This window comes from Zootoca vivipara, chromosome 2 (genome assembly GCF_965207765.1).
Source record: "Zootoca vivipara chromosome 2, rZooViv2.hap1.1, whole genome shotgun sequence".
Lineage (NCBI taxonomy): Eukaryota > Metazoa > Chordata > Lepidosauria > Squamata > Lacertidae > Zootoca > Zootoca vivipara.
In genome coordinates this window covers 71,742,829-71,768,505 of record NC_142584.1, presented here as the reverse complement: position 1 = coordinate 71,768,505, position 25,677 = coordinate 71,742,829, and the positions used below count along the sequence as shown (strand labels likewise).

Below are 25,677 nucleotides of genomic sequence, written 5' to 3'. Positions count from 1 at the left end.
TCCAGGGGGCCGTGTGAGGAGAGCGGGAGGGAGGAGGGGAGGGTGGTGCGCCGCACGGAATTGTGGGGCAGCGGAGGGAAGCGAGGCGGAAGGCGGCGACCCTTAAAGGCGCAGGTGGGCCGGCGGCAAAGGGGGAGAGCAATGGCTCATGGGATACAAGCGAGTCGCTCTGAGAGGCGGCTTGAGGGGGGGGAGCGGAAGCGGTGCATTGTGGGAGCCGGCATTCCAGCAGCGTTAGATGTGATGAGGCGGGCTCGCTCGCGCGCGGCCTTTTTCCAATCGCTCAGTTCCGCTCTCTTCCCTCCTTTTGCGAGGGGGCGTGATAGAACGGTCGAGCGGGAACGTTTTCCTCTGTGGGCAGCCAGCCAATCGCTGTTGAGTGTAGAGCCCCGCCTCCGCTCACCTTGCGGTTTGGAGGTTCAGGATGCCTTCAGGTATAGCCAAGTCTCGCGAGTCTCGCCTTCTTAACCCGGGAAACGGCGGGAGACGAGGACGAGCTCGCGCTGTAAATTTTAGCAGGTTTTCGTCATGCATTCTTGCTGCATCTATGGTTGCCAGACTCAATAGAGGACAGGACTTCTGTGCCTTTAATTGCGCTGCTCTCTTTTGAGTCTGGAAACCTTAAAGAGAAAGCAGCAGACCCTTTGCTTGGAAATTAAACAAAGGATCGGCTGGTTTCTCTTTAAGGTTTCCAGACTCAAAAGAGCAGGGCAATTAAAGGCACAGAAGTCCTGTCCTCTATTGAGTCTGGCAACCCTAGCTGCATCCTCATTGTACACCGCTGAGAAGCTATGGTACTAAACAGCATATAAATTAGAAAATTAAAAATAAGCGAGGAAGGGGGGCTGCCCCATGAGTTGCAGTGTCGGTAGAAGAATCAGGTTCTGGCAGTGCCCACCACCACCGTGCACACTTTAATCTGGGCCTTGCAAGTAGTTGCCTTGCAAGTAATCAAGAGCTGGAATCTGGTGGTAGAAGATTCTCCACACACAGCCGCCAGGCAGGGAGGGAGACGTTTTGAAAAAGAGTATAACTCCAGGCGTGCTACGCTGCGTGTGGCACTCTAGGCAGTATTAAGGGTGACCTGTCTAGGATCAAACTAGAAATGTGAAAACCCGGGAAATGGGAGGAGAAGAGTTTGGATTTGATATCCCGCTTTATCACTACCCGAAGGAGTCTCAAAGCGGCTAATATTCTCCTTTCTCTTCCTCCCCCACAACAAACACACTGTGAGGTGAGTGGAGCTGAGAGACTTCAAAGAAGTGTGACTAGCCCAAGGTCACCCAGCAGCTGCATGTGGAGGAGCGGAGACAATCTGGTTAACCAGATTACGAGTCTACCGCTTTTACACTACACCTCACTGGCATGTGGAGGAGAGGCGGTTCCGCCGTGAAACTTTATGGGCTCTCCTCCCCCTTCACAACTCTAGATCAGACGTCTCCAAAATCATTGTTCGTTTTTGGTGTGCATTTGGAGGCTCACATCTAGTTATGAAGTCATATCCTGATGCCAGTGCGCCTCCAGCAGAATCACACAGAAGGCCTGTTTTGGGAGGCTGCTCAGATTATAATTAGAAAGGGTTCTCAGTGGCAAAGTTTATGCCGTTTCCCAGTCCCTGTAGAATGGTGAAGGTCTTCTGTTGGAAAGCCTAAAGAGCTAGTGCCATTTACCGGTAGTTTAAGCCATGGGTCACCAACCTGTTTTGGACCAAGTGGCACATTTTGCTAGAGTGCTGCGAGTGGCAGTCACTGAGCTATGGCCTTTCCTCAAAAATAAAAGGTAATCGATTTCTAAGAATTCTTGGCTATTTCTCTATATAAAATGAGGGGTGGTGAGGGGTGTGGCTTGGGAGTGTGTGTTGCCTGGAGAGTGTCTCAAGGGCTAGATCAGAAAGGCTGGCATTTGGCCCCTGGGCCTGAGCATTCCCTGTTTCTGGCAAATCATGCAATGCTGAGCTAGATGTAGCCCTGGTCTGACTTCCTGTAAGCAGCTTACTTTGTTTCTGCTAACATCCCTCCTGCTTTAAATCCCACACTTGAGAGGTTGGACACATTTAATGGATGATGTTCCCTGCCCAGCATGTCCCTCTGAGAGAAAGCAAGCTGCAATCCAGGAGATTGAATACGAAAGGAGTAGTGCTGTGTGAGGGATGGTGAGCTCAAGTGGAGTCATAACGGAGACTGAGTCTTGCGGCTACCGATGGTACGATTGTTCATGTCGGTTATTATTATTTATTTATTTATTTATACCCCGCCCATCTGGCTGGGTTTCCCCCACTACTCTGGGCGGCTTCCAACAAATAGTCAGTTTCTTAGGGTGTGCTTTCATAGGATGACACTGGCTGATCAGTTGCGACTTTGAACGTGAGAGATTTTGCCTTTGTGCAGAGCACTGAACTAGATTGACTTCCAAGTCTTTGTACATTTCTGCAAATTTTCAAGGCTACTTCATATGTTGTTTTTGAAATAAAGATGCATTTCCAAGTATGTGCCCTCTGCTCATGTGAATGGTTGCATTAGTGTCTTTGTGTGTGCCCTTCCACGAGACGTTTGGAAGGTGGCAAGACAAGAATGAGCCTCTTCTGCTGTTGCTCCCCACTTGTGGTGCCTTCATTGCATATTTTAAGGTGCCAGGCAAAAACATTTCTCTTCTCCCAGGCCTTTGGCTAATTAAACGTTCTACGGCCTTTTAAACTGGGTGAAGGGGGTTGCTTTTGTTTGTTTGTTATTATGGTATGTGTTTTTGTGTTTTTATATTGCAAACCGCCCTGTGATCCTTGGATGAAGGGTGGTAGAGTAATTTATATAATAATAAAAAATGATAGTGTATTTTTGTCTTGAGCGTATGCATCACTGCTCCCACTAATAAAGAACTCAGTGTGTTGAGTGCCACTGGAAATGGCACCAAAATGTGGGACACTAAGAAACAAGAAGCATGCTTGGAGGAACCCTGGGTTTGCCAAAGTAAAAAAAAAAAAAAAAAAGATAAGACAAACCCTGGGATTCTGGATTGTCCTGCTTGGAGAGATTGGGTGGGATTCAACTAAGTTGTTGCATGCAAGGAGTTTGGTCTGCTCACGTATTAGAACTCACCCCCTCTCCCTGCACCCCATAAATCTGCTCCGGAGAGTTGGGGGAACCCCCAGAAAAGGTTTAGGGGTTGAAAGTCCCATTGCGTGAGCGGACCTCATTCTGCACATGCCCAACTTAGTACTGCATTGTATTGCACCCATTGACTCACTGAAAAGGACCACGGTTCTGTTAATATATGCGGATAAATTACAACACTTTACTGCACCCTTCTCTGTGAGCTGTGATCATTTGGTCCTGTTTAGATCATGGCTGCTTTCTTAGGCTGATTGGCTGCTGTCAGGTGGGATTGTTAGTTGCTAGCTAGCATGCGTATCCTGCTTGGATAGCACCATCCTGCTTGGAGATATTTTGGGTAACATATTCTTCTTTGGACAGAAGTGATTCAGTCTATGTTAGTCACACCAAGGCTTGTGTAGGGATGATTGGCAAGAAAAGAAAAAGTTCCCTTGTATAATTAAATGAATAGACGATACTGTGTCAATGAGAGAATAATTTTCTTAATCAAAATGCTTTCCGAAGACCCTAATAGTCACATTTAAGAAAGTGAATGAGGAAATTCTTTCTTTTTTGGCAAGTAAAATAAAGTGAATTGAAAACAGTGACAGTTCCATCTGATAAGTTCTTCTCTTCCCTGTCCTTGTTGTGTGACTCTGTGTGTTCCATCTCTGCAGGCACTTTTATCCCAGCCTCGCTCAGAATACAGAAAGCTTCTCCGTGTTTGAAACAAGAGTATGGTGAGATGGGGGTGGCTGGCAGGGTTGAGCTCTCCTCACCCATACAGTATATGAAAAATTGACACCTATGTACTGCCTGAGCAATTGAAACTCACTTTTTTCTTACCCCTTAGATATGACTGACACAACAGTGTAAATTTGGGGCTACTCCCATATTATCCCATAAAATATCTTGAGGGATATTTTCTGTTTACAATATGTCAGGTGCTTTGTTTTTAATCTTCCTCCTGGTTAACTTAAGTAAAAATGGTGACAAATTCCTGAAGGTGATTTCCATTAATCTGTCAAAACAAAACCAAAAGTTAAGCCTAGGGGCACTTTAGCAAATGTATATTTCTGTTAATCAAGGTGACTCGGGATAACTCGGTTGATTTTGTAGAAGCAGGCTTCATAGCATGTTGAGGCGCATGTGAAAAGCACAGTTTGCCTTGTGCAAGTTTAATCTTTTCATAATGGAATGTTGGAAGAGCCTTTCTCTCAGATTGTACTTTGACAGAGCAATCCTCTATACATCTACTCAAAAGTAAGTTCCCTTGAGTTAACCAGGACTTATTCCCTGCTGCATAGATGCAGGTTGGAACCTAAATAATCTTAATGAGAAGTCTTATATTTTGTTCTGCTGCACAAATGGAACTCAAGGTAAATCCTCTGAAAGCACAATAAGGTGGCCACAGATTTGATCAGCTCTTTTCTCTAGGAAGAGAGAGTTCAACAAGATGTATGTATAAGGGAAGTAAAAGCATCCATACCAGAATGATGGCTTTAGTTTAGTTCCTTGGTGAGTGAGATTTTAGTTCAGGTGGGACATATGTCAACAAGAGAGCTGTTTCATCCCTTTCACTTAGGAGTTTTCTCTTTAGTAACTCTGCTTCCATATTCTGGTTCTGTAGGAACCAGGTGGCTCTAACCAGTGTTCAAAGCTCCCATTGTTGTAGGTGCATTTTGCGACAGGGAATTTCATTAGCATGAGCAGTTTCTGAGCTCTGGGCTTACGATTTCAGATTAAGAAGGAAGAAGTGGAAGGAAAGGAGGACCTTTTTCTGCCTTCCCACTTCCAGCTACTCTCTGAAGACTGGAGAAGAGACCCTCTTAAGAATATTAGGGGGTGGGCATGAGAAGGACTAGACAGTGTGTAAAATGAACATAGTATATTAGCTGCAGTTCATTCATTTTCAGCTTTGTATTCTTCTTATAAAAAAGTACACATAGACATTCCATTGTTGCACCCATAACCTAGGTTTATATCTCAGTTCATATCTAACACTGGCTCTAACTTCATACAGCCACGTGGGAAATCATGACCCAGAATATTGTCTTTGTCACCCCAATTTCTAACTTGCCACTTTTCATTCCCCATAACCTCAGGAACATTGTCACGGTACGCAGTGCTGTCATGGCATTTCCTGTGTTTCCCTCATAATAGCAGAAACGACATCCATGAAAATCTTTCAATAAAAGAAAAAACAAAACAGAAATAAGATATTTCTGGGTGTGAGAAGTTTACCGAACACTTTTTCAGTTTCCTCGAGCTCTGCGTTTATATGCTTGGGGGAGGTAACTTTTTTGGAAAAGGGACATGAGCCCAGATATTTGAGTCAGAAGAGGTGAAGGATCTCGGGTGAAGGAGCAGGCCAAGATCTGAATTCTGTGCAGGCAGGAAAGTTGGGTAGGAGTGTAAAGGGGTAAAAAATGGGCTTTGGGGTCGTCGGGACTGGGATAGCTGAGAAGTGGCTTGCAGAAAAGAACGGATCACTCACCTTGGGCTTGGGAGAGTGACAGCCTTGGAGCAATGTCAGCAGCTCCTGGAATCTCAGGTTGCAGCTTTGGTAAGGAAGGTTGCATATCGGTTACATCCGCTGCCGGTCCCGATGCCCTGCGAGTGAACCTGTAATTAAGTCCGCCCAGCTATGCTGATTATATTACCTCCCATTAATTCTGCAGGCTTCCTTGCTTTTCATCACCAGGTGGCAGCTTTCAGGGGCCTGTAATTTTTCAGAGGTTTATATTTAGGGTCCATTGTAACATCTTACATTGTGGTATGTACATGGTTGTAAACCTACACCTGAAGAAAGATAATGTGATAAATATGTGTACTATGACATTACCACAGCTTCAAGTGGCAACCAATACATAAAAAGCATGGCTGAGCCTTCACCTCACCTAAACTCAGGGAAGCCAGATCGTGTGCTGAGGGCAAGAGTCTCTGAGAGAGATGTTGTCTGATCAGATACCCTGTCAATTCATCCTCAGCTTTGCCTTGAAAAGGTACAAATAGCCAATTGTATAAAGATCACCATTTAGGAGTCTAAAGCAGTCTCCGAATGGGCCCCAAACTATCGTACTAACATGTAGTGCAGGGTGGGGAACCTCTGATTCTCCAGATGTTGGTGAACTACATTAGCATAAGATTACCAGATTTTTTTTCAATGAATCTAGGGCCACTTTAAATAAATAAATAAATAAATAAATAAATACTACACGTTCAGGACGTTGATGCTGCAGCAATGGCGGTGGAAGAGGGGCGGCCGCCGCCTTGACCTCAACCGCCACGTTTCCCCTTTCTCCGAGGCTTCTATCGCCTTTCTCCATGAGCCTGGGCAGCCCCTGAGTTGTTGGTTCTTTGGTGGTGGGGAAGCGGTGTGCGGTGGGTCAGCCATGGAAGGCGGAGAAGGAGGGCCGAGAGAGGCGGTAGCAGCGGGGCTCGGGCAGCGCGATGCCTCCCTTGCCATTGGAGCAGCCCCAATCCCATTCCTACTTGTGTGCAAGCAGGAGGGGGCAGGGATCTCTCAGGTGGCGCGATGCCTCCCTTCCCATCGGAGCAGCCCCAATCCCATTCCTACTTGCATACACGCAGGAGGGGGCAGGGATCCCTCAGCTGGGAAGGGAGGCTTCCCGTTGCCTAACAAGTAGGAGTTGGGAGGCTGCTCCAATAGGCAGCTTAGTTGCTGGGGTCAGGGAAGGTGGAGGCAGCCCAGAAGCTGTATCTTAGAGCCCCTGCACCACCATCATATGGGGACTTCTGGGCAGCTCCTGAAGCCAGCCAGAACCAACTGCTCTGGGCTGCTGAGACTGCCACTGCTGCATTTCCCAGGGACATTAGATGAAATCCGGGGACATACCGGGGATGGAATTTGTCCGGGGACTTATTCACAAATCCGGGAAACGGACATCTGGTAATCCTACATTAGCATGGCCTAATGGTTGGCCATGCTGTCTGGGGATGATCATAGTTGGGAGCGCCAACAACCACCTGGAGGGCTACCGCTTTGCCTACCCTGATTTAAGGTTATTGCCCATGAGTCATAGGACAGGTTCCTTATTTGTATGTGACTTGTCAGTTGGTGCTCAGAACTTAGCATGCCTAAATGCATTTTGCACCAAAATGGCAAATGCACCGAGGGCCAAACGCAATTCTGGGGCAGCCTTTCCCAGCCTGCTGCCTTCCAGCATCATCCTTGGCCATTGGGCACGCTGGGTGGGGATGATGGGAATTCTTGTCCAAAACATCTGGAGGGTACTAGGTTGAGAGAAGTTCTTCTAGGACATCTCATGATAAACACAATTCTCCAAGCAGCACTGGTGGCCCAGAAACTGATTTTGGAGATACTGTTTGACTAATCTGTGTTCATTATTGAATGTTGTGTTTCTTTCTGGTGATTTAATGAATATTATATAGATATAATTGCAGGTACTGTGAATCATTTCGGTTAATATATGCTTGTACGTCGATTTGTAATTATCTTGAACACCTCTTTACACCTCCTCCAGTGGATTTAATAAGGAACTAGGAACTCCAGTCTCCAGTCTTGTTTAGTGGAGCTCAAGCCATAGTCAGAAGCAACATTCAGAAGAACATATCAAAATGATTTATTCAAATTAATATGCAGATTAGGACCATTATTCATTAATGGCAGCTTATGAAGTTTTCATTTAAAGGAGATTAATCTAAGCCCTTCACAATCCCCAAGCAATCCTGTCATGGAAGAAGCAATTCTCAGCAGATCTCCGCCAAGATTAATGAGGGCTTCTGGACTACGTTCCAAATAGAGGCTTCAAAGTTGGAAACGAAGGAACAGGAAAACAAGGAAACTTTGTTTGTAGCCTGGCCTGGCTGGAGCTGTTGCCAAAAAGTCAAACTTTTCTCCAAGGCAACTTAAATTCAGTTTTGCCATAGCTCGTTTACATGCTCATGAGGGAATAGCTGTAGCAGAAGCAAGTGCCATTCACTTCCCCGCGGGAAAACGTCAGTGGGGCTGTGAGCTGTGCTCGTTTTTCCGTCTGCTAGCAGATGAGGGTGTTTCCCTATTTATGGCCTGGTTTTTCTTTTGCAGACCAAAGCAGCTGACTAAATACCACAAATGTACACTCCGATAACAATAGATTTAAACAGCTAATACAGCACACACATCCAGAGCTTGGAGTGAAATTATCAGAAGGCTAAGCTGATGCACTGGGACTTCCATGACATTTGTCCCTTGTCACTTTTGTCTCGTCCTTTTCCTTTCGTTCTTCTGTGGTCTTCCCTATTGTTGCAAGTTGGTTTGCAAAAAACTCCTCGGGGCAGAGTCCAGTTTCCCCCCCAGCTAACTTTTACTTGGAATAGCCCCATTGCAATTAATGGCCATTGCTCATTTAGGTCTCTTGATTTCAATGAGCTGCTCTGAGTAAAAAAATGGTTGAATATAGGCACGTGCCTCTCTCGTAACATTACTTAGTAAAGGGGTGGGTGGGTTGCTTTTTGGAAATGAAGCAGGCTGACTCCTTCAGCACCTTGAGAGGTTTGCATCTTGTCTTCTGCTTGTTCTGGAAGAGATGCTCCCACCCCTTTCCTCCCCCAGCAGATTGATAAAGCTCCCTGGTTTTCTGTGTCACTTGCTCTGTGTCACCCAAAGCAGTGCCTTCAGGAAGCTGCTGGAATGAATACACATCATCCCTCTGCGCTGGTGGAAATTGACTGAGTCCAGCTATGTATATCTGGAGGCTATCACATTTGCTAGCCTTGAGTCTAAAATATATAAAAGGTCTAAAGCAGAGGTGGGGATCGGCGGGATCCTTCCTTCCCCCATCCACTGTGGAACAACACCCACCTCTCAGTCACGTGACAACAGGCAACAGCTTGAAAAGGGGCTTGCCTTTGAGGTCCCTTTGGAAATGGACTTCAGAGGGAGGTCTCGCTGCCTATCAGCTGGTGGATGCTAAGACACATTGCCTTTGAAGTCCCATTGGCAAAACAGTTTGTGTTCAAATTGCTTTCAGGCGGACTTCAAAGATCATGCATTTCATTTCCAAGCAGCTGGTGGGAGCTGAGAAACTGAACCTTACAGGGCTTTATAGCTCTAAACCTATAAAGCCTTGTTGTATGACCTTGTGTGGCAGTTTCCTATACCTTGGGAATACACAGTCGGTGCACTCGGCAGCGCCGGTTGAACACACACCTCCCAACTCGTGCAAGAAATTGAATTTCTAAACCAGGCACTCCCAAACTCGGCCCTCCAGCTGTTTGGGGACTACAATTCCCATCATCCTTGACCACTGGGATGGTGGGAGTTGTAGTCCCAAAACAGCTGGAGGGCCAAGTTTGGGTATGCCTGTTCTAAACAGTCTTCAAGGGCAGTGCACGTGAAGCACATTGTAATTGTCCGTCCTGGAGGTTACAAAGGGACACATGACATAGACAAGATCCTCTGTATCTAGGAGAGGGCTCAGTTGACATATCAGATGTAATCTCTTGTTGCCAAACCGGCAACCTGAGATTCCAGGAGGTATACCAGGTCAGGAAGCACGGCCACACGCAAGCCCAGTCAGTAAACAGTAACCCTCCCCTTCCTATCTGAAGCATTTTTGTCTCCTCAGAGCACAAAGAATCCCACACCAAAATAATAATTGCCTTGTCTCAATTTAGTCCCCATCCATTCAACCCTGACCTCCAGACATTGGTTTTAAGAACTGTCACTGATGCTTCTAGATTGCCTGATGATAGAATTGGGTGTCATCAGTCTATGGATGATATCTCAGTGCTTTTGCCCTGTACACAAGGTACCCGAAGTGTTGGTTGGAGGCTGCTATTTCTAAAAATCAGATGCACTTATGAATTTCTTTTTGGGGTTGGGGCGGAATCTAGTTTTTGGAATTTATTGCCAGACATCGTTGGATGAGGGAAATCTGGAGTGCTTTTCTTGCCTTTGGAGGCTTCTGTTGCTTAGCAGCTAGCAGGGCCTGTCTTTTTGCCACCTGTTCAACCTCTTCATTTACAGATGGATACTACAAAAGCAACACAAAACTATTGTTCCCTCCTGACAAGGAAACTACAACTCAGGGAAGGGGAGATGGTTCATCTGCTTCTGAAAGGCACCTTTTAGTGTAGGGGCAAGCAGCCTGCCACCCTCCGGAAGCGGATTTAGGGCAGTGCAACCGGTTCCACCACACTGGGCGCTGAGCCTTGGGGGCGCTTCGGGGCGTTGCAACTATGATGAGTAGAACGAGAGGCAGAGATAGAGGGACACCAAATTTTGGCCTAGCCCAGGGCCCCACTGATATTTGAAAGACCAAAGTCTGCCCATGTGCTCCCAGTCCCATCAGCCTCGGCTGGCATGGCCAATGCTCAAGAACAGTGGGAGTTGTAGTCCATTAATATTCGGAGTTTCCTCACCCCTGCTTCAATGTAGGAAGACTCCATTGTTCTATCACCATGTGTGACTCTTGGCCTGCTGAGTTACCTCCTGCCCCAGCATTATGTTACTGTAGAGTAGCTGTGGTTACAGAGCAAAACTGGGTGGGGACATTGAAGCTCCTTGTTTTCCCCCTCATTCTCCAATGACTGAGCTCCACGGCTAGCTCGATCCTTTCCATTCCTTAGATAGTCACTGCAGCTTCTTATTTTGCAACCCTAACATCACAGAGCTCTGGCTTTGTAGCCTTCCTGTCTACCCCACTTTGCTTTTGGTGTGGGAGAAGGCAGTTTGGTATACTGTTCTTTTCTAAATATACCACTTTACTTAACTTGCCTCATCTAGTTTGTCTAGTTACCTAATGGAAGGCAAATGCCTTTCAAGCAAGCCCTGCTCCGTAAATTATTAACTTCCTCACTTGATCCATCAAATTGGGTAGACGAGAAGACCTCTGGACTTTCCCAGGGGGTAGTGAGTAGGCACTTCAGTTGTAGAGGCTGAGGCAAGAGTACATGCAGAGCTTCTTAAGTTAGGAGTGGAGAGAAACCCACCACCTTTCCTCTGTCACTTTCTCGCCCCCTGATTTCATAGTGTGGCTCGAAATATTAATTTTCCCTTGTCCCTTGTTGCAGGTGAACTGCGGCTGGTTAACAACTTGGGCCATGGCCTCTCTCTTTAAGGGTTGGCCTGTTGTTGGCAGAGCTTGCTGGCGCTCCACTGCTTGCTCCACCCGTGAGGCAGCTCCCCCCAACATGGCCCTCCAGGAGCATGGGCTTCATTTATTCCGCAGCGCTGTTGCCAGAGTCCTGCCGGGGCCTATGCTAAAAAGGGCCCTGGTCTTGGAGCCAGGCGAATGCCCAAGGCTTGTGTTGCACGGTCGGCCTTTTGAAGTGAGGAGGAACTTGTATCTGGTCAGCTTTGGGAAGGCTGTTCTGGGCATGGCAGCTGCGGCAGAGGACATCCTTGGAGACTACCTCGTGCGGGGAGTGATTAGTGTTCCTCAAGGCATCCAAGAAACTCTGCAGCACACAGGAAGGAGGTACTGGTTTGTTAAGGGCATTTCTAGTCCACGTTTTGTTAAAATAATAATCCTAGAGCAGGGTGTGAGGAAGCAGGGCCCTGTTGGAGGGTGATTAAATACACAACCAGGCCTGGGGGAGCAGCCTCAAAGTCCCCCCTTACTGACTTTACATAACTTCTTCCTCACTCTTGGTTGTGTACTGAACAATCTGGTCTTCATTTTTCTGTCAGAAGTATCTGCCATCTAATCCCAGTCCCAGAGGCTTTTTAAACAGTAGACAGTAGAGGAATGTCCCTGTTAGAAACAATAGTCTGTGCTACCATTTTGGTTGCCCGGTATAGATCCTTTAGAGAGAAATTTTCCAGACTTTTTTCTTACTGTGGACTGCCCACTTTAAACTCCTACCTAGTTTTGCTGTTAAAGGGTGGTTTTTTATGTGTTAGTTTTGCTACTTAGGGCTTCCTAGAGTACTAGGGAAACTTGGTGATCTGTGATAGATCCAAGACAGCAGCAACATTTAGCTGAAATGCTGTGGAATCCTTTTGCCCCTGCAGAATGGATTGTTATGCCTCTCCAGCTTCACAACCCCATTAATGCAAGCACTTTGGGCTGCACAACAGAAGTCCCTCCCCTTTCCCTATGTGCTCCCTAAATCTAGAGATGTGGAGAACCCCCAGAACATATTTAGGGGGTGCTCAAGGAGAGGGAGAGGGATTTCGATTGAGCGTTTAAAAGTGCTTGCACTGGCAGACCTGTTTAGGTGGATACTGCCCTCTGTTGCCTTTTTGTCGCATGTGCATGCACACCTTAGGTCTGGCAGTGATGATGTTTGTCCTGCTTTTGATCACCCTGTTTGGTTGTTTAGCTGGAGCCAGGCTGTAATTTCATTCATTGGGACCTCCTAGCTCTTGAGGGTATGACACTGTCAGGTCTCAGAGCTGAGCAACTGTCAGGCTACTGGGCAATGGATCTATTAAAATGATTGCATCTCACAGAGCAGTTCAGAAGGAACTGCCCCCTAGCTCTTCATTTGCATGTAGGCCGAGCATGTGCCAGAAGAGAACCTGTTCATCTTTTGTTAACCCCTACAGGGCAATGTTGCTGAAGCCCCAGAGCCGCATCCAAGTTATGGAAGGAGCTAAGCACAACCTTCCTGACAGAGCAGCTCTGAAGGCAGCCAACGCTATCCGGGATTTGGCTGAGGGCCTGGCAGCTGGGGACCTTCTCCTGGTGCTGATCTCAGGTAATGCCTTGGGATCCCAAGACAGGGACTCGGGTTTTACGGAGAGAGCCTCTCCTCCCTTCCTCCATTAGCTTCCTTACCGTTCTTTCCCCCTTTTCTGATCTGATTTATATATATTTTCCCCTCCCACTTGTGAAGGGAAGAAGCCACTGCACAAGCTTACCTAACAAACTAGGTCAATTTGTCTGTGCAAAGAAAGCAGAACTGGAGCGTAAAGTGGCTCAGAGTTGTTCCCCAGTGTGACTCCCACACTGCTGGCAGCTTCGTAGCTTGTGTGTTCGAATGTGCTCTTCTAGCAGCAGGATAATCACATATTCCTCTCCTCTATCTACTTGCTTTGGAAACAGTGTCCCTGTTGACCCATCTGTCCTCTGTTCCTTTCTCCATCTCAAGGAAAGCTGCATTTTGGGAATCCTGATGGTGTCTGCTGGAGTGGACGAAAGTGTAATGTGGAATGCTAACATTGAGTTTTAAGTTCTCTGCATCAAATTACTCTGCTGAAATAGATTTTGCTATGTGATCTTCATCAGTTGTTCTCTTTCTTTCTCTGTTTCAGTCTTCCTGCCTCACCTTTCTTGTTAAGTAGTTTGAGATCGGCGGGTCTCACATAGCGATTAATCTCTGCGTTAGATCTCTGTTCTTGCATTGATGTTTCCTGGCTCTCTCAAAGCACCACTCTTGCCTTTGTTTCTCACAACACTCGCGTGCACTTTGAGGTGGCAAGGTTGGCTTTCTCCAGGAGATGGCAGCCCTGAACCAGAAAACGCAAAAGCAATGCTATTCTAAAGTGCTGTGGAATTGGCAGGGGGCACTGAGCCTACATAGAGCAGGGTTAAAGAAACTTGTCTGCAAGCTGCTCTGAATGGGTTGAGAAGAAAATGAAATATTCTGTATTTATTTCCATTTGGTGTGCAGTCATGAAACTTGCCTTTTGACAAGGAGCTTAGGTGATATCAGAGCAGGAAGCCTGCATCTTTTCAATATTATATGGATTGTTGTATTGCTGCATGCTGAGTGTGGTGCAGTGGAAGGTTGGTGGTTTGAGCCCAAACAGGGATGGCTGTGGGCAGGATTCCTGCATTGCAGGGGGTTGGAGTAGATGATCCTCTGGGTCCCTTCCAACTCTGCAATTCTGTGATTCACCCAAGGATTGTGTTACTGCCCTGTAGATGGAAGCTGGCCTAAGAAGTTGTGCTGGCACTTCAGTAATATCTTGGATGACACTGGTTTCCTAGGTCAGTTTCATACAAGGTTCAGGCTTGGGTTTGGCACCGAAACCGCCTTGGTTGCCTGTAAGTTCCCCTACATTTGGGAGGGAGGCAGGGGGATTGGGTCCATGTCGACTCCTTGATTTCCTGACAGCCTTGGATTCCATTAACTATGGCTTCCTTAGTGTCTCTGAATTGGTAGCCAGGGGAGCTGCTTTGATGGCCAGCTTCAGGAATTGGTGCTTAGGGGTTGTTTCTTGGACCCATTAAGCCTCCGATGTGAGTTTTACATGGTTCACTTTTATCCCCCCCATGCTGTTGTCTGGATGCTGATGACACACGACTCTGCTTCTTTCCCCCCACCCTCCCAGGTAGGTGTGGCAGTGGATGTGTTGGCCTTGGTAATGGACTAGATGAGAGCCAGCAAACTGAAGCTCAATCCAGATAAGTCTGTTAGCGGACACTTCCTCCAAATCCTCCATCTCAATGAGTGGAATGCATCCAGTTGTTTATGAGGTTACATTTCCCTTAAAGGAACAGATGTGCAACCCCAAGTTATTCTTGGATCCAGCACTGTCATTCAATTGGAGGGACAATTGGCCTTAGTGGTGTGGAGCACCTTCTGCTAGCTGTGGCTGGTAGCCCAGCTGTGACATTACGTGAGTGAGAGTAGCCTGGCTTATGCTGTGTATGCTCTGACAACCTCCAGGTTCAACTACTGCAGTGCGCTGTACACAGAGCTGCCTTTGAAGATGGTTCAGAAGCTACAGCTGGTGCAGAATGCAGCAGCCACATTGGTAACTAGGAGGGTATGAGCATATTGCACCGATTCTGGCTCAACTGCACTGATTGCCAGGTTGTTGTTGTTTTTTCCTGGGTGCAATTCAAAGAGCTAGTTTTGACCTTTAAAACCTTATATGCTATACCTGCTTTCCAGTTATGAACCTTTTCAGATTGTAGACCTACGCCTACTGTGTCTGCCACCATTATGGATGCCAAATTTGTGATAATGCAAAGCTGGTACAGAAATGGATGAGCAGGGGCAAAAGAAGGATAGAACAAGAAGCAATTTATCTGTGCATCATTCAGAATGCATTTCAGCTAAATTTGTATAGTTGTACATACTTGATGAGACCCAGGTGGCGCTGTGGTTAAACCACTGAGCCTAGGGCTTGCTGATCAGAAGGTCGGCGGTTCGAATCCCTGTGACGGGGTGAGCTCCCGTTGCTTGGTCCCAGCTCCTGCCAACCTAGCAGTTCGAAAGCACGTCAAAATGCAAGTAGATAAATAGGAACCGCTACAGCGGGAAGGTAAACGGCGTTTCCATGTGCTGCTCTGGTTTGCCAGAAGCGGCTTTGTCATGCTGGCCACATGACCTGGAAGCTATACGCCGGCTCCCTCGGCCAATAATGCGCGAGATGAGCGCGCAACCCCAGAGTCGGTCATGACTGGACCTAATGGTCAGGGGTCCCTTTACCTTTACCTTTACATACTTGATACTAGTGCAGTAAGTTATTTATTTTAAGCACTGATGTCTGCTATATGCTATTACAGTGGTACCTCTGGTTACAAATGTTCCGGAGGTCCATTCTTAAGCTGAAATCATTCTTATCCTGAGGCGCGATTTTGCTAATGGGGCCTCCCGCTGCACATGCACCTCTAGCGCATGATTTCCGTTCGCATCCTGGGGCAAAGTTTGCAACCAGGAGCAGCTACTTCTGGGCTAGCAGAGCTCATAACCTGAAGCATTCGTAACCAGAAGCATTTGTAACCAGAGGTACCACTGTATTGAAGATTAGGGCAGGTAAAAATTCAGCAATATAATAAGTAGTAAAGCACAGATATCCACACAACCCAAACATAGACTCCAGTATTTCCTTAACACAAAGAAAGTATGAATATACTAGGTCAGAAATTTGTAGGCCTGCAGGAGGAAGAAATTCCAGTTCTGGGAGGCACCAACTAAGAATACTGGCTTGGACGCCTGATAATATTTTAATATGTGGAGGTTAGACCAGAGCAATTGTTAGGGAACTTAGTGGAGAGAATGTGGCCTCCAAAGTATTCTCACTGCTCATGTGCAGAAACATCCACTGATTCTTATCATGGAAAATACATGCATGTGTGCGTACAAATGTTCCCATGACCATCCCTCAGTGTTTCCCTAATCAACTCAACAGGGAGCTGAATTCTTCATTATCCACTGTGGGTCCCTGGCAGCTGGGTCCCTCCATTTCACAGTGTACAAGCAATCTGCCATGCTTGGGAGAGAGGATTCTACCATCCAAACATGGATCTACCTGAATGAAAGTGTTGTATGATGGGAATCTCCTTGCCCTTTGGCTACCTTTTTATTGGCAAGAGTTCTAGACCCTCAAAGCCTACTGTAGCCAGCTCTGTGTTTTTGGAAGCTGGTTCAAAAACTCCCATCTAAGAGAACACTCCCTTCTCTGGCTACTCGTGACTGGATTGCTGGTGACTGAAGAACTGTCATGCCTACTTAGTTGTTTCTCTGGTTTGTCATATTTGCCAGATGTTGTCTCTCAAATCTCAGAGCATTTATCATTTAATGGTAGCTTTTTGAGCTGCCTCTGGTACAAGATTGCCCTCTACTCTTTTCACAATCCTCTTGATCATATCTCTCTGTGGTTGTCCTGTTAGTTGTGATCGCACATCCGTCACACGGGCTGCAAATACGTCTGGTGCTGGAGCTGTTTTTCTTTCCACCCTTTCCCATCCCCTTGTGTCACTTGCCACAAGCTTTTATCTGCAGTTCACTTCATTTCTCTACTTTGCATAGCCTGGTGCTGTTTTTTAAGCACTCTTCGCTATGAACGAGGTCAATAAAACAACCAAGATTGCTCTGCGTTGCGTTAGTGTTACTTTTGCTCGTTCTCCCCTGGCAAACTGCTTCTTTCTGTAAATCAGGGGTGGCAAATTCAAACAGATTACAGGGCAAAACTCTCTACCCTCCGGCAGGTTCCCAGGAGCCATAACCACCCGCTGAAAAGTCCCCTACTCTAATGCACAGGGAGTAGCAGGTCTGCTGGTTAACTTCTAAAAATATTGTCTGCTGTCTTGCACCAGTTTCCTTCCCACTCCATCTTGCATAACAAAATCTCTTTGCAAGCACTGCCCCCAGTTGGAATTCCTTAAACCAGACTTCAGCACCCAGCAACTCTTTCCCAAGACCCCCCCCCCCCGCCACCTTGCCTGTCTAAATATCCCTGTTGTCACCTGACTCCTTCTCTGCAAATTTCTCTGTGGGCCACTGCTGCCTATTCCGCACCCTTGCTTCTCAGCTGCAAATGCAAATGCCAGCAAGCTGTCCGTTCTGCACTCCGTTCTGCTTCATGCTTGTCCCCTCTCCTGTACACGTCACCCTCCCTGACATCTGAGCTGCTAGTTTAAAGGGAATAGTGGAAGAGGCTGATGCAAAGCGCATGCGGTAACAGCCACTTGCCCTGGCAGGAGTGTTGCTCCCTAGCCCCAGAGTCCTGGATGAATAATTTGTGCGGAGTGTGATAGGGATGCCGCAGGCCACGCTGAAGACCACAAGAAGTCTAATAAAGCTCCCAGGCCTTACGTTTGACAGCCTTGTCTGGGATCCTTCTTCTTTTCTCAAGTCTTTCCTGGACTACGTTTGGTCTGGCTTGAAAGAGAAGCACGAGGCAAGAATAACATGCAACCACACCTATGTAGAGCAGGTCTCCCTCCCAGCTACTGGGACACAAACAAAATGGTATCTGGTGTGGCTTGCTTGCTTGATAGCATTTATATCCTACCTTTCCTCCAAGAAGCTCGGGGGAACAGGCATCATTCTTCCCCACTCCCTGTTATCCTCGCAACAGGTTAGGGTGAGGGAGTAACTAGTCCAAGTTCCCCCATGGAGCTTCATAGCTGAGTTGGCCTCCCCAATCCTCGTCTGATCACATGGAGCTGGTGGTACTGAAGAATTATCAGCAGGTGGTGGTGCTTGGCTGCCGTGGTTTGCCTCATGGGTGGCTAACTTTTGGCCTTCCAGATGTTGCTCGGGGTTGGAGTCCAACAACATCTGGAGGGCCACCGTTTAGTTCCACCTGACTTACAGAGACAGAAATGGAAAGGTAGCAGCAGAGGAAATGAGCCCTGCTTGTGGCTACAAAGGGGGTCAGAGATGTGGAAACTCCCGCCATCCTTTTTACCAATATGTTTGTGCAAATGTTCTCGCCGCTTGTTTAGCAAACCACTTCCCTCAAAGACAGTCAGTTCAGCTTCTTTAAAACAGCTTTGCATCTCCTCCCCCCCCCCACACAAACAAATCAAAGATGAAAGTGCTGTTTTAGAATGCTTTTGCTGACTTCTATTCATCACTAAAACATGCCTCATCATCTTTGGGACCTAGCACACTCCAAATCCTTTTGCCTTCCAGCTGTCCTCCTCAGTCTCTCCCCTCCCTCCCCCCTCCAGCCACATATTTTTGGCCCATATTTTGGCTGAGTGGCAGGAGATGGTGGCCTATGCATTGGAAGGTCCTCTACAGATTCCAGGTCAGCAGTGGGTTAAGCTATCCAAAGAGGCCTCTAAGAATTGGTGGAAAAGGCTCATCTTTTTTCTGGTGGTGTTACAAATGTTAGCTTTCTTTCCATCACACTTTTGAATGAAGGTTCCTGTTTGTCTCATTGGAAGGCTCCTCTTCACAATCACCTTTTTGTCTTCTCTTTTTGATCCTTGACTTCTTCTCTCATTCCACCCCCACCACCTTTGTTATACCAGTGCTGCTATATCTCCCTCCTTTTTCTTTTCCCATTCACTTTCAGCCTCTGCCTCCTTATCCCTGAAAGCAACAATTTTGTTTCTCATTCACTTTCTCATCTTTTCTTTCCTGTTTCTCCCGCACTACGCACTCCTGTTCCCCCCGGACAATCTTTCTGCAGATTCCTGTCAATCACCACTCACCATAGCGATCCCTCTGTCCTTCAGACTATATTGCCACCGCCATCATTTCTCAAGCCCTTTCTTACACATTACAAAAAACTGATTGTCTTGACGTTCATATTTAAACACCTTCCTTTGGTATCAGCTGAAGGACAAAGAGCCTGTCCAGTCTTTTACAGTTTCTCCATTAGTTGCTAGAGTTACTTATGCTGTGATTTTACAGGTTCAGAACCGTACTGAGTCGTTGATGAAACAGTGATGTATGTTCGAGAAGGAGGACTAATGCATTCAGGAGTCTTTATGCGGATCTCTGCTTCAGCCACTCGGTATAAAAGCACTCCCAGTTGTCATTCCAATAAGCTATGCATGCAGCTGAAAAAGAATTGGGAAAAAAATATGCTTCCAGTCCAAGGGAAAGGGTAAAGCTGCCTGCAAAATGTCTCCCATTGCTCTGTTTCTGATATAGGACTGCTTTGTGTGTGGTCATGAGAAGGAGCCCCGCTGTGTAAAAATGTACTGACTGTGAAGTTCTCCTGCATTTTAGGAGGAGGGTCAGCACTTTTACCTGCGCCCATCCCGCCAGTCACCCTGGAAGAGAAGGAAACCATCACCAGGTTACTTGCTTCAAAGGGAGCTACCATTCACGAGCTGAACACCATCCGAAAGGCCCTCTCCTTGTTGAAAGGTGGGGGGTTGGCACGGGCTGCCTATCCTGCCCAGGTGGGTATGAGATGCTGTCTGACTTTGCCCAGCAACTCTGTGAACATTTAGAAAGGAACATCTTTTTTTTAACTCTAGGTCAGATGTGGGTGGCATGGATAGACTTGAAGTGCAGAAGGAGTGGGCAAGCTGTTTGTTTGCTGTTTATGTTGCTGTTTTGCCCTCCTTAACATCAATGAGCATAAACTTGGTCAGCTCAGTTTCAGTGAAGCTGAAGAGAAGGTGGCAGGTAGTCAAAAAGCATCTGAGGAATGGTGGGCTACTGACCTTGAAAGATGGCCAACATCTGTCTGCTTAGCATGGGGGGGGAGAGAGATGAAAGGCACAAATACAGGATGGGTGACACCTGGCTTGAGAGCAGTACATGTGAAAAGGATCTAGGAGTCTTGGTAGACCACAAACTTGACATGAGTCAACAGTGTGATGCAGCAGCTTAAAAAGCCAATGCAATTCTGGGCTGCATCAATAGGAGTATAGCATCTAGATCAAGGGACGTAATAGTACCACTGTATTCTGCTCTGGTCAGACCTCACCTGGATACTGTGTCCAGTTCTGGGCACTACAGTTCAAGAAGGATACTGACAAGCTGGAACGTGTCCAGAAGAGGGCAACCAAAATGGTCAAAGGCCTGGAAATGATGCCTTATGAGGAACGGCTTAGGGAGCTGGGTATGTTTAGCCTGGAGAAGAGAATGTTGAGGGGTGATATGATAGCCATGTTCAAATATATAAAAGGATGTCATATAGAGGAGGGAGAAAGGTTGTTTTCTGCTGCTCCAGAGAAGCGGACACGGAGCAATGGATTCAAACTACAAGAAAGAAGATTCCACCTAAACATTAGGAAGAACTTCCTGACAGTAAGAGCTGTTCGGCAGTGGAATTTGCTGCCAAGGAGTGTGGTGGAGTCTCCTTCTTTGGAGGTCTTTAAGCAGAGGCTTGACAGGCATATGTCAAGAATGCTTTGATGGTGTTTCCTGCTTGGCAGGGGGTTGGACTGGATGGCCCTTGTGGTCTCTTCCAACTCTATGATTCTATGAGAGATCTGCTTCCGGAGTGCACTCAAGACTGTGTGGACAGTGAAGTAGTAAACCCCAAATTACACACCTAGAATGAACTATGTAATCACACACACAAATCGGAGAGAAAGTCTTTTTAAAATATGTCTGCTTTTCTTTTCTTGTTCCCCCCCCCTTCCCTTTGTTTGTGCAGGAGTGGGGCTGAGCTTGGAAAGGAAGGAGGATGGTGGGGAAATGGAAAGGCAACAGGGTATTTAAAAGCCACTAAAGTAGGACAAGCTAATGTGGTGCTTTTCAGACGTTGCTGGACTCCCAACTTCCAATCAGTTGAAGTCCTCATGGCCTAAGGTCAGGGGTGATGGGAGATGTAGTCCAGCAACAATTGGAGTATATCATGTTGTCTCCCAATCCCTAAAAAAATGTGCTCCTCTGGAAATTAGTAGAAGCCCAACATTGGTGAAACCTTTTTTTAAAAAAAGCTCTGAGGCCATTACCAGAGGATTCTTCCATATTTTTTACACTGCCTTTGCATAACCATGAGAGCTCTGAAGTTTCTTTTTTAAATGGATGAATGCAAAAGAAGCAATAGATTAGGGTCTCTTTATTGAACAGACCACTTTAGCAGGATAATGGAATTTTGTGCTAAAAATCCCAAAGTATCCAATCAAAATCCCAATTTATACAGCAGTTGTGGATTATGCAAGTTAGGTATATGCCTAGTTCTTAATTCACATTTCACACAATTTGTGCATGGTAAGAGGCAGGGAGGGTAGAATATTTAACAACTCCAGAAGTCTTATACATTAATATATGTTTTTTTTAAATCATGGACTTGGAAGGGTCAGCTGTTTCTCAAAGAAAAGCGAAGGGCAGAAATCAATTCTGTCTGAGTGGTGAGAAAGAGATTGCCACTCTTGGAGTCATTTTCAAACGCAGTTGCTCACCAGTGGCACAGTTGATGTATTCAGTGCAGTGTTTAAAGACATGGCTGGGTCATTCACTTCCAATTTTTGCAGAAGACATGCAGGATAAATGAATGTGAATGATTGTAGCCATTTGTTTTAATAGGATGGACCCTGATCAAGAGTCTTTCTACATACTGAGAAGCCTTCTCCTCCTCCTCTTTCTCATTGCCTTCTTGTCACTATCCTTTTTCCCCTCGCCCTCTGCTGCTGTGATGCCTGCACAGCCTATGCCTTGATACCAACACTGTTAAACACTTCCTCATATAGCAGCAACAGTGGGATTCAAAAGGCATTGCCTTTGGGTCCAGCTTCCCTAGAGAGTGAAGTCTTTGCGGGGAGGCAGTCCTGCAGGAGCAGCATGTTAGCCAAGGGTGATGGTAATGAAGAAGCTTGTCCCACTCCATAATGACTGCTGGACTGGGGCAGCAGCTGCTGGCAATATCCACCTTCCACCTGGGCCAGGAGGAGGAGAAAGAGGCTGCTGGCTGCTCCTTGGCCAGCAAGGATGCTTGATGATAACGTAGCTCCAGCCATTTGCTTCCCCTCACCCTCCTCCCTTGTTGCAGCTGCAGCAGTAAGTGGAGAAAGGCAGCCAGCTCATGGCAGTGCCTCCAGCTTCCTGGGAGGGATGGGGACAGGGCAACCCACCTGAAAAAGTGTTGTGGCTTCCAGGTTGGGAAATGCCAAATTAATCTATTACTTTCACCTGCGCACAGCTCTCGAGTATACTTTGTATTTAGCGAATGAGCACGTGCTGCAGCAGGCATCATCTCGGAAGCCTTCCCTCTAAAGTGAGAAATGCCTTGTTTCAAAGATGGTGCTTGCTAGCTGCGGTTTTTATAAATACGCATGGATCTATTTAAACATTGTGGTCCTAATCCTCAGCATAAATTCTATGGAGTTCAGCAGGGTTGACTTTCTGCATCGCTTGGTTAGGATTGCAGGCTATTTGACTTATAGCTGAATCTATAAAGTGCCTGCTTTGAAACCAGTTGCTCCCAAAGTGTTATGAGGGGATGGGAAGCCCCCTCTGTGGGCTGTTTCACCCTGTGCAAGTAATCACACGATTTTGCAGTCCCCGTGTGATCAGCATGCATGGAGGATCTCACCCTCCTCCTCCTCCCCTTGCAGTTAAGACTCAAATTCAGAGCAGGCACAGTGGAACGTTAATGAGCCATTCCTGCCTTCCTTGCTTCTAGGTATTGAGCCTCATCCTCTCTGATGTCATTGGGGATCCTTTGGACATCATTGCAAGCGGCCCCACTGTTGCCAGTTCCCACGGCGTCCAGGAATGTTTTCACATATTGACCAAATACAATATGCTGGACACCTTGCCACAATCTGTGCAGACCGTGTTGTCTGGCTCTGCCACAGGACATAACACTCCCAAAGACTATTCCCACGTCTTCAACGTTGTCATTGGCTCAAACAGGTTAGCTTTGGAGGAAGCCCGGTGCCAGGCAGAGGAGCTGGGTTATTTGACCCTGGTTCTGAGTGATGCAGTGTGTGGGGAGGTCGGCACAGTGGCTCGTCTCTACAGCCTGTTGATTCAGCTCATTTGCCTGAGCACCATGAGAGGTGCCCAGACTGACCTTTTGAAAGACAAGGTGGAAGCAGCACTATCCGACCTGGAAGCACAGCTGGCGATCCCGGGCTTGAACTGCACGGATGCTTTGAAAGCTTTGCAAGCATCCCAAGCAGGAAGACCCATTTGCCTTCTCGCTGGGGGAGAAACCACTGTGCAGCTTCGAGGAAGTGGGAAGGGGGGACGGAACCAAGAGCTGGCTCTGCGAGTGGCTTTGGAACTGCACAGAGCCAAGTCCACGGAGGCCGGCAGCCTTCTGGAGAAATACGAAGTCGTGTTCCTGAGTGGCGGAACTGACGGGCAAGATGGGCCGACAGAGGCTGCCGGGGCCTTCAGCAGCCAGGAGCTGGTGCGTGAAGCTGAGCAGGAAGGCTTCAACGTGGAAACTTTTCTGAGCAATAATGATTCATACACATTCTTCACCGAGTTCCAAAGAGGGCGCCACCTTTTGATGACGGGCCTGACAGGCACAAATGTCATGGACGTTCATGCTGTTTTAATCAGAGCTAGAGGTGGTTAGCAATGCACCAGACATTCAGATTCTTCTTACTACAGAGGAAGAACTTTGGGCAAGTCTAGGCTGCACGAAACAGGGAGCCTCGCTGCCCAGACTGTCAGTGTCAGATTCTAAAGGTTGCAATTAGACACATGGTAGATGTTTCCAAGGCAAAAGATAATCATAATCCTGGATATTAAGGTTGCATTAGCACCTCCTGGTTTAAGACCACTAACATATTTTTTTCCTGATAGGCTTTTTTTTTTAAAAAGTATCTTTTAATTGATTTTTTAAAAGAGGATAAATGCTTTAATTGGATAAATACACTCTGTGTGGAGCATCCCTTGCATTTGATTCAGAAGCTAGTTAGTGAAGGACGCTGCAGCACAGTTGCTGGCAGAAGTGAGACCTTGCCATAGGATTCTGCAGATACTCCACACTCCCATCCCAGCCACCACGGAAAGGTCTGCTGCTGTTTCTCTTCTGCCACTGGTGCTCTGATGGAGAGGCCAAAAAAGGGAGCATTCTGGGGCTGGGGTTGGAAAGGGCTTTGCAACTACCCTCCCATTCCCCTGACACACTCCCAGAACAGGGGGGGGGGGAAATACACCAGCCGTATAGTACTTCCATTAGGAACACTCCCCACTCCAAAAAAGACTGACTGAAAGAAGAGGGGAGCAGAAAAAGGATCACTGTATCAGATCTGTCTTCTGTTTCCTGTACAGTATGTACTATAGATTCCACAGTTTAAGTCTGCTGTAGGCTAAACATCCTACCCAGACACCACTTACTAAGTGACAGAGTCATACCTCATGTTGTGTCCGCTTCAGGTTACGTCTTTTCAAGTTGCGTCCCGCGGCAACCCGGAAGTACCGGAATGGTTTCTTCCGGATTTTGCTGCTCACAGAAGCGCTAAATCGTGCCGCGCGCATGCGCAGACCTTGCACTTTTGGATGCGAATGCTTCGAGTTGCGGACATGCCTCTGGGACAGATTATGTCTGCAACTCGAGATTCCACTGTACCACCTTCTTCTTTTTTAACACGAAAACTGTCTTTCATGCTCCCTCTCTCACAGTGCCCCTTGTCTAATGCACTGCCCATTATGAAATAAAAGAAATATATTTGCTGATTAACTCATATGGTTATGAAGTTCTTCTTTCTATAAAAGGGATTACCTTTGACTTTTTGTCTTCACATTTTGCATGACAACTTTAGCAACTTGTGACTATAGACACAAGCCTTTTGAAACTCTGAAGAAGAAAGCATTTCAATTTAGTGATGTTGGTATATTGTAACTTCTTACATTGGCCCTGAATTTGTTGTATTTACCATCACTAAAGCAAAAACGATGTAGTGAGGTGGGACACATTCTCCTGTGTTCCTTTATTCTGTAGTATGCTTGGCTTTGTTTTGCATTTCCCAAATAAGCATATATATATTTTTAGGATTCCCTGCATGGGGGTGTCAGTAGGTTAGCCTTCTGTGTTAAGTTTCCGCAGCCTGGATCTGACAGACGTTTCTACAGCCCAGCCTCTGGGTCCTTGGCAAGAGCTTGGAACTGAGAATCTAATTGACCAGATTCAGGGAGCATATGCATTTTAGCTATTGATCTTGGAGTCATTACTAACACTGAAGTGGGAGAGTGTCATCACCTGTTATGGGAAGAATGGCATGATGAATAGTCCAGATGTACCAGCACAAATGTAACCTGACCCTGTGACCTTTTGCTCACCCTTTTGAGATGGCATTTTCTTCCTGGTTGATATTTCATGGCGGAATGCACTGTGCTACTTGAATGCTGCAAGCTCTCCCCATGTATTGTTTTGCATGCTGGCCAGAAAAAACAATGCAGCCTCAAGTTTGTGACCTTTTTAACAGTATAAAGTCAGAAGTCACTGTCACTCTGATTAACTCCTCTAATCCCACAGAACAAAAGCAAGAAAGCCTGCAGAGGCAACCGTCCTGATCCCAATTTGCTGCGCTGCAAAATGCAGGCCATTATTTGAGTGCCG

At 46.8% G+C, this 25,677-nt stretch overlaps 1 protein-coding gene across 2 annotated transcripts; it reads left to right on the top strand.

The window, feature by feature from the left end:
- Positions 1-65: 65 nt before the first annotated feature.
- On the top strand, positions 66-24,798 carry GLYCTK (glycerate kinase). 2 transcript variants are annotated; one of them, XM_035106104.3, is made up of 5 exons: positions 66-114; positions 11,127-11,533; positions 12,607-12,758; positions 19,428-19,603; positions 22,783-24,798. In XM_035106104.3, exons 2-5 carry the CDS (start codon positions 11,157-11,159, stop codon positions 23,686-23,688), a joined length of 1,611 nt encoding a protein of 536 aa, XP_034961995.3. In that variant the 5' UTR covers positions 66-114; positions 11,127-11,156; the 3' UTR covers positions 23,689-24,798. The 2 variants fall into 2 exon arrangements, with proteins under 2 accessions (XP_034961995.3, XP_088518320.1); XM_088662194.1 differs by lacking the exon at positions 66-114 and adding an exon at positions 227-434.
- Positions 24,799-25,677: the final 879 nt, after the last annotated feature.